We start from the raw sequence: 17,087 nt of genomic DNA, 5'->3' as shown, positions 1-17,087 counted from the left end.
GGTAGGCCTACTCACCAAATTACAGTAGATTACATCAATTGTTGTGCCTTACTGTACCTAGATACGAGTACAGTAATCAGTTATCTTCATCTGTTTCCTGTTACTTGCCCAATACACACTTTCTAAATTACGTTAACAACCTGCCGCGTCCTCTTGCACTATTCACGCAGTCCCACCCCACAACCTTGTTTTCGCATAAATCCCACGCTCCTCTTGCAGCCCGCGGTCGTATTCTTCCAGGACAGTCACATCATCAAGTAGAGAAAGTGAGGGTGGGCAGACACATCGAACTTTCCTAGGATATCAGAGAAATTCAGGAATGAAAATGACGTTACATACGAGGTTGATGCATTTGTGCATGTCGTACTAAGCAAGGTATAAAAACAGTTGCTTTATGAGGAATTAGTTCGTACCATTAAATATTTGACGCAATAGACAAGGTGTCGCAGAAACCGATGTTGCTATAACCAAGTTTTACTGTATATAGATGAAGCTCGGGACTATGCCTTACGCGGTAGCGTAGTTGGTTGAGGCACTACGCTACAAACCGGAAGGTCGCGGGTTCGATTCCCGATTAGATTCATTGGATTTTTTTAATTAACCTAATCCTTTCAGCCGCACTATGGCCTTGGGTTCGACTCAGTCTCTAACAGAAATGAGTACCAGGAATCTTCCTGAGGGTAAAGGCCGGCCGCCATCTGTGAGCCGATTGTCTAGAAAATGTGGGAGCCTCGACGTCTCACAACCCTGTGGGCCTCCACGGTCTGTTACAGGAATAACTTTATCTTTTTTTTCGTCGTATAACAACCCACTAGATGGAAATTAGTGGTTAGCTTCACGCCCTGGCCGCTTTACCCACAGGGAGAGAGTCCCCGGTTCCCATTGCGTGGGAGGCTGGGTGGGCCCCAGAGCCGGTCTGGATGTTGCGGATGCTGTATCTGCCGGCGGTCGAACTCCGGCCGTCAAGCCCATTTCTATACCGACTGAGATACCCCGGCTCCCACAGTATTAGGGAAATGTTCAGAATATAAATTTGAATTACTCAAAACGGAGGATAACAGAAGTTGTAATTCTGGAATGTGTTTAAAATAGAATCGTTTACTTTCGGGAAATACACGACACGTTTGGAAATGTAAAGGAGCATTTCCGAAGTTCGACATGTTTTGTTAAATGTGGCCGTCAGGAAGCCTCACGTGATACAAGAGGAGTTGTCACACGGGCCGTAATTCGGGGTTTCTTCGATTTCTGTTTTGGACAGTGAAAATGACAGAGGCTAGCCATGAAATTCATTTTCCCAGTGTTCCATTATAATCTTAACCCTAATCCCGATAGTTACAAATCAGTTAGACAGTTTCTGCCCTGGACAAGCCGTACATAAATCCACCGAGAGTAAAAGTAAAAAAAGTAAAGCTGTCCCTGTAACAGGTCGTGGAGGCCCATAGGGTTGTGAGACGTTGAGGCTCCCACATTCTCTAGACAGTCGGCTCACAGGTGGCGATGAGGTTGTCAGCCTTACGCGCCGGCCGTAACTTTACCCCCAGTAAGAGACCCCAGGGTCATAGTGTGACTGGAAGGATTGGGTAAATTGAAAAAACAACCTCATCGGGATTCGATCCCTCGTCTTTGCGGCTTGTAGTATAGTGCATCAACCAACTACGCTACCGCGTGCCCCCATCCATGAGAGACAATTTCAAATTTAACAAAATTCTTGGAATAGCAAAAGTATTTAGTCATTGTTTAGTAAATAACACTTGAAAAGGGACCTTATGCGTTATTGACTTCTGAGTCAATTTTGCCCTGGACTCGCAGTCCATGGATTCTTGTAAAGAAAGGATCTGAAATGGGTAAGGTCGGGAAGTAATCCGGCTGTGGATTGCCCGATCATGCTCCCAATATCTCTTCTACACTTCACTAAATCCAAGGCGTGTAAACCAGCCTACGAATACTTAAGGACAGAGAAAAGACGAAAATCCCATCATCAATTGTGTGTTGTAAAATGCTCACTCAGTACACAATAAGCAGCATTGCTGTGTTCTCACAGGTAATCTGCTGGAATGTCTTGGATTTATGAGCCGGCGGGAGCGTGCTCCCACATTACTTACAGCAGAGGGTGTTCAGAAAACAGGAAACTCCTGTCTGTCTCAAAAAGGAAAACACGAAACAGTTCAGAGACGTATATCACGGATCACTCGAGATTTTCCAAGTGCAATCTCTGTTATTTTTACATCTTTCTTTTGTCTTGAGTCCGTTTATTGTAGATAGTTGTCCCTGTTCTTAACTAATTAAGCACTACACCATGAAGGCGTATGTGGGAGTGAATGTATTTCCCCCCCCTTGACACTACAGCCCCCGTGGGCCTAGGCCTACCTCCATGAACTTCTCCGGTCACTTCGGTTTTTCTAGATCTTAAACATACGGTAGGACTCCTTGGGCGGGTGATCAGCTCGTCGCAAGGCCTCTACCTGTACACAAACACAGAAAAACGCGCACACACAAACTAAACATCCATGCCCTGAGTGGGATTCGAACCCACGATCCCGGCTTCCGAGCGAGCGAAGACAGTGCACGCCTTAGACCGCTCGGCTACCGTGACCGGCGGGAGTGAATGTATAGATCCATGTTTTCTTGACCTCGGCACTAGTTGGAGGTGAATGGTACGCTTCACGCCCCGGCCGCTTTACCCCCGGGAAAAGAGCCCCCGGTACTCACTGGATAAGAGGTTTGGTGGACCCCAAAGCCCGTCTGGACGACATGGAGAGTTGAAAATTCTTGACCCTACTGGGACTCGAACTCTGACCCCTCTGTCGTCCAGCCCGTAGCCAGTCGCTATACTGACTGCGCTATCCCGGCTCTCCTTGCACACAGACATAAAATGTTAATTGTAATTCTTTAAATATTAAAAAAAATTAAATATGTTATGCTTCAGTTTTTTTGCTGAGAAATGCTCGTCAGATTTGACGGCTTTGGTATAGTTTTACGGTACGTTTCGCGCGAACACGATTATCTCAGAATTAACTGTAGAACTGTTGTGTCGGTGTGAACGTGTGCATCTTCGTAGTAGTGAAGGCAGTGAAGCATTTCTCATGATATTTCACATGAGAGTTATGCCATTGCTTGGCCTTGCATCAGATATTAATCCTGAGTGACTGTCACGAACATCGGTGTGGGACGCTTCCGCAGATTTCGAGGTTTCAAAGCGTACAGTACGAAGAATTACATACAAAACTATGAATTCTTCATTTAAAACATGGCATTCCCCAGACGTTAAGTAGAAGCCTTACTCTTCAGTGCTTTGTGTGATGTAGGGTCATTTAGTTTCAGGGACACGTTTCATTGTATTGTGAAACGGCAGCGTAGTTAGTTAAGGCACTACGCTACAAGGCGGAAGGTCGCGGATTCGATTCCCGATGAGGTCATTGGATTTTTCACTTGACCTAATCCTTCCAGCCTCAGTATGGCCCTGGGGTCAGATCAGGCTCTAGCATAAATGAGTACCAGGAATCTTCTGGGAGTAAAGGGCGGCTGGCTCTCGTAAGGCTGACAACCTTGCCGCCATCTGTGAGCCAGTTGTCTAGAAAATCCTTCTAGCCTCACTATGGCCCTGTGATCGACTCAGCCTCTAGCAGAAATGAGTACAAAGAATCATCTGAGATTAAAGGGAGGTCTGCGTGTAAGTCTGACAACCTTACCGCCATCTATGAGCCGATTATCTAGAAAATATGGGAGCCTCGATGTCTCACAACCCTATGGAACTTCACGACCTGTTAGAGGGATAGCTGTGATGTCATGTGGCATGATGCAGTGAACTAGGGTTGTGTAACATTCTCACTGCTAGGGGTTAGCGCATCTGGTTTAAATTCACATTGCAACAATTGAGATAATGTCGTTTAGCAATGCGTTTTATAATATAAACCACGGGAGAGGGGTTCTCTGTCGAATCGCCGAGTTAGAAAAGAACGATAGAAGTCAGTGGGAACTGATCTGACGGCGGCATTGGTTACTGCATTTCCAGTTCAGGATGTAGCGAACACTGGCTGCAATGATAATTCTTTGGTAATTTCAGCGAATAAAACTGAGTAATTATGCTTTCGTAAACAGTCTGAGACCCAGTTCTCACATGACTGTTGGCCTGTGTTGTTTCGAGGCGGACAGCGCTGAGCTTCGATGCAAGTAGCCACCTAGTTGACGAACAAATTACTTGGTCCATTGTCTCGTCTGGGGACCCGGTTGATATTCAGATGATCAGTCTGTCACCACAAAATCCGCTATCCAGCCCGTTCCTCAATGAGTTCACATCTTTGCAAAGAAATTCCTAAGATGGCTGCAGTTTTATTCTTCGCTATTTCATTTCACCTGCATTCGATAGGAACCCTACTCAAATCTCGGTCGAGAAGCCAGTTATAATGAGACTTTTCGCAGTTTATCTTCATTGGTTGCTATATATATTTAAGAATTATGTCACCGTCAACAGAACAAATACAATACATATATATTCGCCGTTTGTTTCAATCCGAATGCCGGGACAGTGGCTCGGAACGTGTCGTGACCAGAGCCAGATCCCTTCAGTTTCACCATCCACACGCCGCATTCAGTACTAAACAGTTGATGTACCGGCGCTTGTTACATCATTAAGTAACCATAATTTTCTGTACGCGTAGTCCTAAATACCGATGTCAGTGGCCGCGCGGTCTAAGGCATGAACCGTCTTCGCCCGCTCGAACACTGGGGTCGTGGTTTCAAATCACACTGGAGGCATGGATGTCTTTATGCGTTTATTCTGTGTTTGTGTTTTTCTGTGTGTAGGTAGCGGCCTTGCGACGGGCTCATCCCCCGTCCAAGGAATCCTACCATTTCTTTAAAACGATAAAGAAACTGAAAATGCGGCCAAGGTCCACAAGGACCGTAGAGTCACAGGTAGATAGATAGTCCTAAATACATTAATAAGCCTCCTGTCTCCTCCCTGGTGTCTCGAGGCTCCTGTATGTGAGGGTTTGTAACCGTAATTTTATATGTGCATTCATGTTTTGTTGCACCAGTTACAAGTTCGGCCCATCCCAACCCTGTGTGAAAATGGTCTTGGACTACCCATTATGCTGTCACTGCGTGCAAAGCGCGCTTTCTGAAAGTTGATTTTTAGCAGACCTGCTTATTTCAGCAACTACTAGCAAAACCAAAACTATATGAGGAAAAGTAGGAATGCATACAGTCGTAAGTTAATTCTGTGAAACGATACGTTACAAACAGACGGGAATACGAAATGTAGGAAGGGCAGGTTTTAATGTCGGAGGCGGAACAGGCCAAATGACTTGATGCGTGAAGTTACTGACCATGATGACGATGACTACGACAATGGGAACGACATAGACCGCGCTGTGCCTTGCGTAGGAATTGTACGCTGGAATGTCTGACCAAATTAGTGGAGACAGCCTGACATGAAGGGAGCGCATTGCAAACAGACTGGAATCGTCTTAATCCTTCGCGGCAGGCTTTCATGTTGGGAGAAAAGGTTATCTTTTTGTTCACAATCCTCTTGTAGTAGGCAGAATTTTTGTGAAATTTTTGGTGGGGCGGAGAGTACCTCTACGTGTTGAGATTTTAAGTTAACCGGCTTAAGTGGCATTCCATCGCATTGTCCGTCTCGCAGCGCCCCCCCCCCTCCGCGACCCCCCTCACATCTTACTTGATGTACAGGCAGTTTACCAAACAGGAGGATGTTTGTCTGTCTGAAAGTGGTTGCTTCTCAATTTTCTGTGCTCTGTTCTTGCGAGTTTGTCACTGGAATAACGTTTAAAATTCGGTGTGAAGGGTTGGTCTTCATACTAACCACCATGAGAAGTTCAAGTGTTAATTTTGGGGGGTTATTTTACGACTTCGTCAGTAGCTAGACTGTGTAGCCTAAAATTGTAGGACAATGGATGAGTTAGAAAGTCCTTGGAACGAAACTGTAATGATCTTATTAAGGTACTATCCCAGCATTTCCCAGGATTGTGGAGAAACGCGAAGATGGGATATCCAGTTACCCAGCTTAGATTTGAATCAAACTCGTCTCATATGGGTCTAGAGCGTTACTTATGTGCCACCTTGCTAAGTGAAAATTGTTCTGTTTTCCCTGATAAAATATCGGTAAGAAACAAGATGTGGAGGGCTCTTGTAGACACGGTAATGAACCTTCAAGTTCCATAAAATGCTGGAAAATTCTTAAGTAGCTGCACAATTGGCAGCTTCTCAAGAAGGGCTCATCTCGATAAGTGAGTGAGCGAAGAAACAAGATGCATGAATAAAGTACCAGTATTCATGTCAGTGGAATAATTGAATTGTGAATCTGCATAATAAAAGGTAGATTTGTTTGGTTGAGCTCGAATTGATGTAAACATGCCTTTATAGTGAGATGTTTAGTAGTGACATCATTATATCAGTATTAGTGATAACATAGAAAAGTAGCACTCTATAGTTTGTGACTACTGAGTCAGTTATCTTTGAATATATTTGAAACATTTGCTTCAGAATATGTTTTTTTTTTCTAGGTGTGCAGAGGGCTTTATCGGACAGAGATGCGAATTCAAAGACCTGGACGGATCCTATATGCGTAAGTATGAGCCCATTTGATCAACCTTCTGTTGTGAACCAAAGTTAATTTTACTTTTTAATATAGTAAAGCAAGAATCAGTATAAGAGTTTAATTTATGATCGTACCTTTCAGGAATAAACCTTGTTAAATCTTGTAGGTTTTCCAGTGTTTTCTCAAACATTGCAGTTGACAACTTCAGGGTTACTGTGGTTGAGCAGTTTCAGAAGCTTTTGGGTAAATCTCTGATGCTTGTTGCCAAAGGCTGAAGTCATACATTAAACTCTAGTAGTAAGGACCTAAGGACAGGAGTATCAGATTAATGAAGCACATAAGCTATGCTGATGATATCAGTTTAGTGGGCAGGAAAGTAAAATATCCTTAAAAAAGACAAATCTCATAAAATCCTGTGTACTGTTGATATACGAATGAACATGTAGTTAGCTTTCTTTCGCTTTGCATGGATACCAAAGTCACTTGATTCAAATGAGGGGAAAACCAAGTGTTGTAGGATTTAGAAATAAACATGTGATAGGATCAGTTGTAATTGAGATATGTCAGTAGGAAATTTCAAAATATTGAGAAAGGACTGTATATTGTTTCTAAATAAAAATATCATAAATAAAAAGTCAGGACCTGATTAGGAACTAATAAGTATGTTTAACGAGGAATAAACACAGAAAAAGGCATTAGTTTGTCTCATAAGAACACAGGGCAATAATAAAAGAAGAATTTCTCTGAAGCCTTTGAAACTGTGGAAGAGTTCAGATGTTTGGGAACAACAGCAACACATGAAAATGATATTCATAATGAATTTAAGAGCAAATTAATTTCAGAAAGTTCACATTCAAGTCGCTTTGGAACTTCTTACCTTTCCATGTTCTTTCTAATACTTGAACACTAAATATGTCAGATTATCATTTTACCTGCTGTTTCATACAGAAATAAAATGTGGTCTGTTAGTAAGGTAAAGTTGTCCCTGGGCATAATTAAATAAGCGCTATGCCATTAAGATGAAAGAGTGGACGTTTAGCTCCACCATTCTTGATCTCAGCACTGAATAGAAGTGAGTGGTCAGCTTCATGCCCCGGCTGCTTTACTCCAGTGAAATCGGCCCTGGTACCCATTGAATAGGAGTCTGTCTGGGTCCCAGAGTTGTTCTGTATGCTGTGGAGAAGCGAAAAATCTTGCCATACCGGAAATCAAACGTAGGCTGTCCAGCCCATAGCACAACCCTATACGAACTGAGCTATCAAAACTCCTATGTTAGTAAGGAGATAAACTGACTTTGATTACAGTTTCTGATGAGAAATGCATTCTTCTCATTGCATTGTTAAGGTGATTAAAGCAATAAGGATGAGGTGACCTGGACAAGCCACAGACAGGAGGGAAATGGGAAATGTTCGACAAGAAGAAGCAAGTTGTGTGACTTTATAGATGAGAGGATAGTAATAAAATGGATCCTCAAGAAATAGATTGTGAGAATGTTAACTGGATAGGATACAGTGGATGGCTGACAGCAGTGATAAATCTTGTTTAGGATAATAGTCCAGGAAGTTAGCTAGTTGTACTGCTTGTTACTGAATTCAGGCAAATAAATGTTTGCAGCGTCAAAGCAACGCAACATGTTCCAGACAGCAAGCATAGCAGGTGGCGCCACAATAGCAGTGTTCTTGGTTGTCATCGTGTGTGTAGCTGTGTATATTCACTTGCAACGGAAACAGAAAGAGACTCGAGCCAGGTATGTTTCATTTCAATATTATCAATATAAATACAATCTAGTGATGTATCTTTTTGGGCACCTTGTAGTTGATTGTATACTGTCTTGTCAAAACATACAGTAGAGAAGTCCATTCACATGCAGAATTATTCTGTTGCTAATCAGTTACAAATCGGTGGCAGGAATTCTGTTAGTATGTATGAGAAACATTAAATTCATGAACAGTTTCGGTTGCAATCCCTCTAAGAGAAGAGAGCGTGTGGAAGATCTAAGCAGTCCCTTTTTTGTCCAGCTGGTATGCATACCAACAAACCTCTGAAAAGGCAAAAGTTGCACATCTATTAATGCACTGCATGTTTTGATCTTGAGATGAAAACTATCCATGAGAGTATGAGCAACCATGTTTTTAGAAAAAAAGAGAACTGCTTTATATAATCATAAAAATATCATATTAAAATGGTTCTTAGAGAAATAGACGTAAAGATTTGAACTGAACTAAACCAGCCCTGAATAGGTCTGGTTACAGGCTTTTTTAATAATGGTGACAGAACTTTGGGTTCCATATCAAAAGGGAAACTCTTGACAGCCACATTACCTACACTTCTCAAGGAAGCTCTTGTACCATAAAGTTAATCATTCAGTTACAAATGTATGGAGGTAACAATTTCTCTAACTTCTTGAAGGTTAAATGACCCTGAGGGCACCAAATTAAGACAGTTTGTAGGATAAAAGGTAAAGCTGTCCCTATAACGGGCCAGACCCCTAGGGTTGTGAGACATCGAGGCTCACACATTTTTTAGACAGTCACCGCACAGATGCATGATAACTTATTAAGAAATCAGGATTTGTTTAGATCAGGACAACAGAGTCACAAAACGCTTCTTAATATTCTCTTCAAAAAATATTGTACATTTCAGCATAAAGTGAGCAGATAGTCATTCCACCTGTCCAGCACATCTTTCATCCCTGAAATTCATTTCTAAACCCTGGAACCAAGATAGGAATTTGAATTGCCACAGTGCTTACTGATTGAAGATATCTTTCATTCATATACACTGTTTAAATGACTGTCTTTGCAAAATGCACGTAACTGTCAATTAACTATATTTGCAGAATGAATTATATATTTTGTTTAATGTAGACATTTGTATACAGGAAGCTATTTTAGGACAACTCTATTAAGCTGAGGGAACACAGAAGCAAGCAGTCTTCTGAGATATGGCGCCGTGTAGATATTAGGTTACCAACGAACATATTGCCTCCATCTTCATGAGACATTAGTCTATTAGTACTTGCACATGCTAGTTCTTCGCTCACGGATTTTCTTTTTTCTTCTACCCTGAAGATGGAGGCGATACGTTCCTCTGAAACGTCGGTTAACACAATATCTACACAGTGCCATATCCCAGAAGACTGCTTTCTTCATAATCATCGCCGTGAAAACCTCAAATTTTACTAAGGGAACATAGGTTTACTTCCTTCATTTATTGTATTATTTTTACAGCTGTGTGGACGGTAACAGTCAAGATCCTGAAAGAGAAAGACGACCATTCAGCCGTTCACTGGCAATCCCTATTATTCAGCAGACTCATACAACACGTGTAAGTACTATGTTTACAGACTGCATGTGAGAGCTGTCGACCTCTCTTAGGAACAAAAATCAATAATAACAACTAAACCAATACCTAGTGCATGACATTGATCAAAGTGATATGTGATAATTGTCAAAAAGTAAAATTTGTTTCACTAACCACCCGAAGTTGACATGATTGTAGTTACCCACTGCTGTACCAGGCCGCGCCATAGCTCAAGCGGTTAGTTGCTGGCTTCCCACCGTGGCGGCCCGGGTTCGATCCCGGGTCTGGTCAAGTGGAATTTGAGGTGGACAAAGTGGCGCTGGGGAAGGTTTTCTCATAGTACTTCGGTTTCCCCTGCAAATCTTCATTGCACCAATTGCTCCACAATCACCCTCACCTATCATCTGGGGCCAGTACAACAGGCCAGAAGTGGCCGCAGTACAAGGGACTTAGTCCCACCCCACTAGCAATAAAAAAAATAATGCCCACTGCTGTTCCCTCTGTTGGTCAGATTTGTGCACTACACTTAAGTAATTCTGTTGATACATGGTAATCTCTGTCGTCATCTTCTTCTTCTTCTCCTCCTCCTCCTCCTCCTTCTTCTTCTTCTTCTTCTTCTTCTTCTTGGAATAGGCTGTTCACTTTATTTTATTTCCAGAGTCGTTCCTAAGATATCATTTTAACCCATTTCTTCATTTGAATTGAGTAAAAATGTTTTGAACATGGCTACATACTTTCTAGGGTATGGTCCATTTTGTCGTATATTACCATTTCTTTGTTTCATGTCAAAGAAGCGAAGCAACTGACAGTTCAACATCCTTGAATACTAATGTGTTAAAATGTGATTTTAGTTCTAGTGTAATGCATTGTGTTAGTGTCATTACTTCAGTATCAAGGCATTACTCTTGGGAAGCACATTTGTACCAGTTCTATTCTGCCTTTTCAGACCTTTTGTCAGAAGTTCTCTTTTTCTGATTCATATAAAAGATTTGATATTTCAGTATCATAAAATTTAATGAGTTTTCTCCCATACTTTATAACTAAAATTTTTCATGTTGTTCAACATGTAGATAGAAAAATGTAAGTATTGCATGAACACAAACCTTTTTACTGCATAACTACTCAGATTCATTATATGTTCAGTTGTTGATAATACCTTAGCCTTTGCTGATTGTTTTCCTCCAGAAGCTAATATTTTAGCTTGCTTGAAGGTAAATTTGATCCATTTAGATATTTCATTAGTTTATACATACATAGTTGTCTGTAGGTTACCATCAGTATAATCACTTCTCTTCAGAAAAATTAAGGGTACTTAGGTGGCTTTTATATAAACTTAGTAATTTCCTTGTTTTTCTTTCTGCCATTCTCAGTCACTACAATTTTGCAATATAAACTTTATATTTACAATCCCTGATGTTTAGGCAGACCTCTCTCAGTAAAATATTACTTTAATGCCAGTAATTATGTGTACCTTCCTTTGCAGGAACCTTCAGCACCAAAAGACCCTGGAGGTGTGCCTGAGATTCTTCTCCATTCATCCACAAGAGCAGCACCACAGCATGGCAGTAATCAACAGCAGCCTCCACCATAGTGGCAGCACAGTGAGATGCGATGCAAAGGGGTATCTCCATTGCTTCGTAGCCTACGTGTTGCTAGTCCACTGTCCACCTGCTCCCCCTCCTTTATCTTCTCAGTATAGGACAGAAGGACAGACAATGTATTTATTGTGTACAATATTGTGGGTTTAGTTACTAGCAAAAGAGAAGAGAGAGAGAGTCTGATGTGTGGTGGCCGGAGTGTGTGGAATGCTTTTATACTGAATTTCTGAAACATTTTGCTTGTTGGAAATTAGACAGAACAGAACTGCCATGAGGAGGGATGGCATGAACTGTTAATTTCTCGTCATGAAGTCCAACATCTTAATAATTTATTTACCCCCTGATGAAGACTGTACATAACAATTTCCTGCAGCAAGTCAGAAAAATAATCAAGCGTCAATGTTCTGATGGTGTTTGTGACACATATTTGCCTCGCAGCATCTGAAGATTGCTTTCCAAGATATTTGTGAACAATTCAGGAACCCTGAAGAAATTGGACATGTAAACTATAACGGCTGAGATTACGCTTCAGGATCCAGGCGGATCCATCTATCGACTGAAATGCTTATACAAGATGAGGATGGAGAGGAATGTGTAAATTGTGTACTATTTTTTTTTTGCCTCTCTCTGAAGCCCTACACAAAGTAAATATGGTGTTGTTAGCAATTTCTTTTACTGCTTCATGGCCTCAATATTTCTACCTGTTGGGTGGGCCCAATAATGTGTTCTGTGTGAGTGAGTGTGGAAGAGAAAGGATTTAACTATGTATAACACATTCCGGAACACAATAGCGTTCATGTCTATACACCAAAAATAATAACCATTAAACCAAATAATCTCAGGTTCTTTTACTTATACAGAAATTCAAGAAAATATAGATGGGTTAGTATTATTATACTTGCTTTCCTCCAGCAGCTCTATTTGATGTACCAGTACCATGAAATATTCCAGGCATTCTAGCACATTGCACAAAATTGTACATAAAGTGGAGGACAGGTGTGTATGTGCTTAACTGCTCTGTCACTTTTTCAATGAACAAAACAAGTCATCCCATTATATTTGTGGCAGCTGGAGAACATCCCATGGGAAGAGAAATTGAGCCAAAATTCTTTCTTATACATAAATGATACATCTTTCTCTAAATCACAGATATGTACATTTTGTAGATAATTATAAATTATCAGATCTTTTGTTTTTTCTGCCTGTGTACAAATTTTGCCATAATTCAGCTGAAAAAGAAATCCTTTCTAGTTTCTAAACTTTCTTGATATGTACTTGGTTCCTAATTTATTGTAATTTTTAGAAGATAATATCTTTGCTAAATTTGGTTATTATGTTTTTTATTGTGCGTGGTGTAGATAAATGTGGTGGCCTCTCTGGCAGCTATTTCCATCTGGTGGTGATTTGTGGAAGTTTCATTCCAGCTTTCTCGTTTGTTTTGCTTGCCTCTCATATTTGGCTGGAGTTATGTTTTATTCCATTTCCTTCCCAACAGACATTGGTTGAAGAAATACCAAAGATTCAAAGTAGGAAACAAAAGAGGTCACCTCCGATTTTATATGTTATGTATATTCATACCAAAGTGTCAGTCAAAACAGTCTGCTCAGAAATGCTTCATCTGTAGAAAAACTGGTGAAGTACATTCTGTTATATATATATATAGAATGATAAAAGCATTCTCCCAAACCAGTAAGAGAAAGATAAAAGAACAAAGCATGATCATTGGTATTATGTAAGCTTAAGACATACGTGTAACGTGTTTATCACAAGTCCCACATGCCCATATTAGAGTGTAGCTCAAAGAAATTAAACATGGGAAGGAAGATAGTAAGTAGACATAAAACAGTTTCCAGAGTAATGTTCCTAGACTATGATCATACTCCAACAGTACAGGTTATTTTAAATATGTCTACCATGGCTGCAGGGAGTCATCACAACACTGTGTGCAAGCTTGGTTATGTTGTAGCAGGCCATGACAAGTTCATGCATATATATGTTTTGGAAGACAAAATAACATAAAATCCTCACACCAAAGCCATAAACTGCAATATCTTTGTAATTTTAAATTATTTGGAGGCCTGTGTACAGTGTTGCGAGATGGTTACCAGGTGGTGTACTTGTGTTTGTAGAGTTATTTATTTAGTTGAGATCTTAGCGGTATCCAAGCTCTACAACTGTGGAAACATGATTGAATTTCTTTTAAGTGTGAGAATATATTCTGTTTGTTCTCGTATTCATTTTTACAGTGATGTTCATGAGCAAGCATATATCTCAAAATGTTTTCTTGCCGCCAGATGCCATCCATGGATAACAAGCTAGTCAGTCATGAGAGGTTCCACAGCTACATATAAATCACAGCTATGGCTGTTTTCAGTTGGGATCATCACTAACTGTCGTGATAATATGTTGTATGATATAGTAATTATTTTCCCATAATTGTAAAATGCTTTAATATGTAATTTAAAATTTATTTAATGTGTGATTATCATGAAGTACAACTGTTGTACATAATGTTTTTCCTCTGTTTTGTTCAGATTGAATCATTTTTAAAGAGAGTTGGTGTGTTCTCCTGTTTAATATGCATTTCAAAATATTTTGTTTCATTGCTGTTGTTATAATACCACAAGATTTGCTAACAGTTACTGTACCACCTCAATTTTACAAATTTGGTCTTTTAATAGTAGGGAAGTGTTTACTGGGCCATTTCCAAATCATTTAATACCAGGTCTTTCGCATACTCCACATATGTTTAACATTAGCATTGTATTAATTTCTTAGGTAAGGTTTGCTCTGTTATACTTTGTATTTTGGAAACAAAATGATGGGTGATGATAAGATCTGTATTAAAGAGAGATTGTAATATTTTACCTTTAGTCACAGATGCAGTGAAGTTTGCCACAAATAAAGTGTCATCTTGTATGATTTCTGCAGCCATGGTTAACAGTGATATATATTTAAGCAACATTTCATTGATCCAATCATGTCAAGTTGAATTCATGAATGGTTCAACATAGCAGATGTTTCCAGTATTCGTTTCACATTTCTCAACTGTTTATTTGTGGAAGTGTGAACCATTGAATAGCAATCAGGGTAAAACATTGCACTTTGCTTGAGGCATTTAAATCACCAGTATCATGAATCATCCACTTCCCCTTGTTATTTTCAAATGAGTGCTGATGTATTCCTTTTCATAATGCAGCAGTTAATTTGTGTGTAATGATCAACAGTAGTCCACTATATTTGGTTTTAACATTAATGTCATGTACATACAATACAGTGTCCTGAAGAATAGTAGGTCTTTCAGACCTTTAAACATCTCTTTATAAAGGCTCTGTTGTTATGGTCATATATGTTATAATATTGTATAAACAGTAAAGGGATTAGATATACTTCAGTAGTAGTAAACTGATTATGGTGATAATGCTCGGATGAGTAAGTGATGTCGTAAGTTCCAGGACACTGTGTTTTATGTCCTTAAAATTAATGTTTTACAAATACTGTTATTTTCTGTTTTGAAAAGTGGGTTTAAAAACACATTTTTGTACTGAAGAACATTTTTATGTAATATTTGTTGCAAGGTTGGGTGTATGATCTTCCACCATTACAAGTTCCAGACCTCAACTCCTCCTTCGTCCCATCTTATGCAACCACCAGCACAACTTAAAGTGACTAGGTCTGCCATTACACAACCTTTCTAATACAAGTAAAATCTAGACGAAGTTTAAGCAAAGAACTAATTTGAACAACAAAAGTTTAAGTAAGAATAACTTAGAATGGCACATTTGTTACCTATTTCCATTATTTTAATGGTGAGTTGATGTCTTAAGAATGAAGTAAAAAAGATACTTTTTGTTTAAAAGTAATAAAATAGAAACCACTCATACTGTGTTCCTTATCTTTAGAATACATATCCCTACCCTTTTCCAAGTACTTTCACGTCATATTATGACTTCATGAACCCACAGCAAAGGAGTTGTATGTGCAAGAGTGGATCTATGACAATTCTCAAATATTAGGACATATGATGCAAACACACTCTAGATCATTTTGATTTCATTCAGAGATGATGTCAGTAAATCTATTGTAGATGAATGTCATATGGGTATAATGATTAATTAAAAATTGTTTTTACGCTACATTATGTTGCATTGTGTTCCCTGGATCCAGAGTTAGTCAAATATAGGATGTGGAATATATCATATAAATACAAAAATTATGTATAGTGCAACTGAAATTTCCACACAAGAAAAAACAGTGGTTACACATGAGTCTGTTAAAAAATGTGTCCACATATATACCTCAATATTGTAAACTTATGCTCTTTACACAACCTTTAAATGGATTAGTTACTTTTTAGACAATAATTATTCATCAAGAGAGGAGAATGAGTATCATTAAGTATCATTTTAGTGCTATTTTAAATTGTGCTTCTTCATTCATAAAACATTTGAGATCAGATGGCAGAGTATTGAAACTTTTGATGCCAGCATAATATGTGCTTTTCTGAAAGCATAGAGGTTAGTAGTCGGTTTATGGAGATAGTGCTTGTGCCTTGTGTTACTGTGTACATCTGCATTGGTCTGAAAATGTTCTTCATTATTCGTTATGAAGTTTATTAATACAAATATGTATTCACATGGAAGAGTTAAAATCTCTAGTCTCATAAATAGATCTCTACAAGAATTACCAGATTTGACAACGATCATGAGTCTAACAGTTTTCTTTCACAATGTAAATACCTTTTTGCTGTCAGATGAATTACCCCAGAAAATTATTCCATACTTCATTAAATTGTGAAAGTAAGCAAAATAAGTGGATTTGAGCATGTCAGTGTTGCTGATATACAACATAGATCTAACTGCATAACATACTCCACCTAGCTTTGGAACCAACTGATTTACATGGTTTTTCCAGCTTAAATGATTATCAATTCGTGAGCCAAAGAATTTTGTGATTACTGCCTCTTCTATATATTTGTCATATCCAATGTTTAATGGTCAGTTTGGTGAGTTTTTTGTTACCAAATTTTTTACATTTGTTTTATCTAGATTCAGCTTGTTTACAAAAAAACATACAACATATGAGATAACTCATATAATTATTTTGTATTATTATTTATTTCAACTGCAAATGGATTTTTACTTGGTGGCAGTGATACTGCAATAAGACACTACACACAAATAACACACCACACCCAAACAAAACACAGCACACAAAACTACACAGGCAATAAAGGACACTCTACACTCAATGAATACAGTACAAATATGATTACAACTACAGTTAAATAAATTAATATTAATAAAAATATAAGTACTATACACTAAACAGTAACAGTACTGGAATATGTAATGTCATGACTGATGCACTGACATTTCACCCATGACCTTCCCTTCATTTCACTTCACTGCATTTTTGGATGATTTCTCCCACACCTTCACTTTGCCTTACATATCACCTTCCTAACCTTTTTCTTCAAATTACTTGATTTACAGGAGAGAGGCCCTAAAGCATCTGCAGGTAGTTGGTTCCAGAGCTGGTTTATCTTATATACAAAGGAATGTTATTAATTGTTTGATAGTGTGACGTGTTGCGCAGGGGAGAACCCCCCCCCCGCCAACGGTGAC

At 39.2% G+C, this 17,087-nt stretch overlaps 1 protein-coding gene across 1 annotated transcript in view; it reads left to right on the top strand.

The window, feature by feature from the left end:
• Positions 1-15,596, top strand: part of LOC111870184 (probetacellulin-like) — a 190,502-nt gene extending 174,906 nt beyond the window's left edge. Inside the window, exons 4-7 of the mRNA XM_023862261.2 lie at positions 6,525-6,586; positions 8,174-8,306; positions 9,790-9,886; positions 11,346-15,596. Coding sequence (XP_023718029.1) covers positions 6,525-6,586; positions 8,174-8,306; positions 9,790-9,886; positions 11,346-11,453 — 400 coding nt within the window. The 3' untranslated portion in view covers positions 11,454-15,596. The remainder of the gene's footprint in view (positions 1-6,524; positions 6,587-8,173; positions 8,307-9,789; positions 9,887-11,345) is intronic.
• Positions 15,597-17,087: the final 1,491 nt, after the last annotated feature.

This window comes from Cryptotermes secundus, unplaced genomic scaffold, assembly GCF_002891405.2.
Source record: "Cryptotermes secundus unplaced genomic scaffold, Csec_1.0 scaffold779, whole genome shotgun sequence".
NCBI classification, from domain to species: domain Eukaryota; kingdom Metazoa; phylum Arthropoda; class Insecta; order Blattodea; family Kalotermitidae; genus Cryptotermes; species Cryptotermes secundus.
This window is presented reverse-complemented; position numbering and strand designations above follow the sequence as displayed.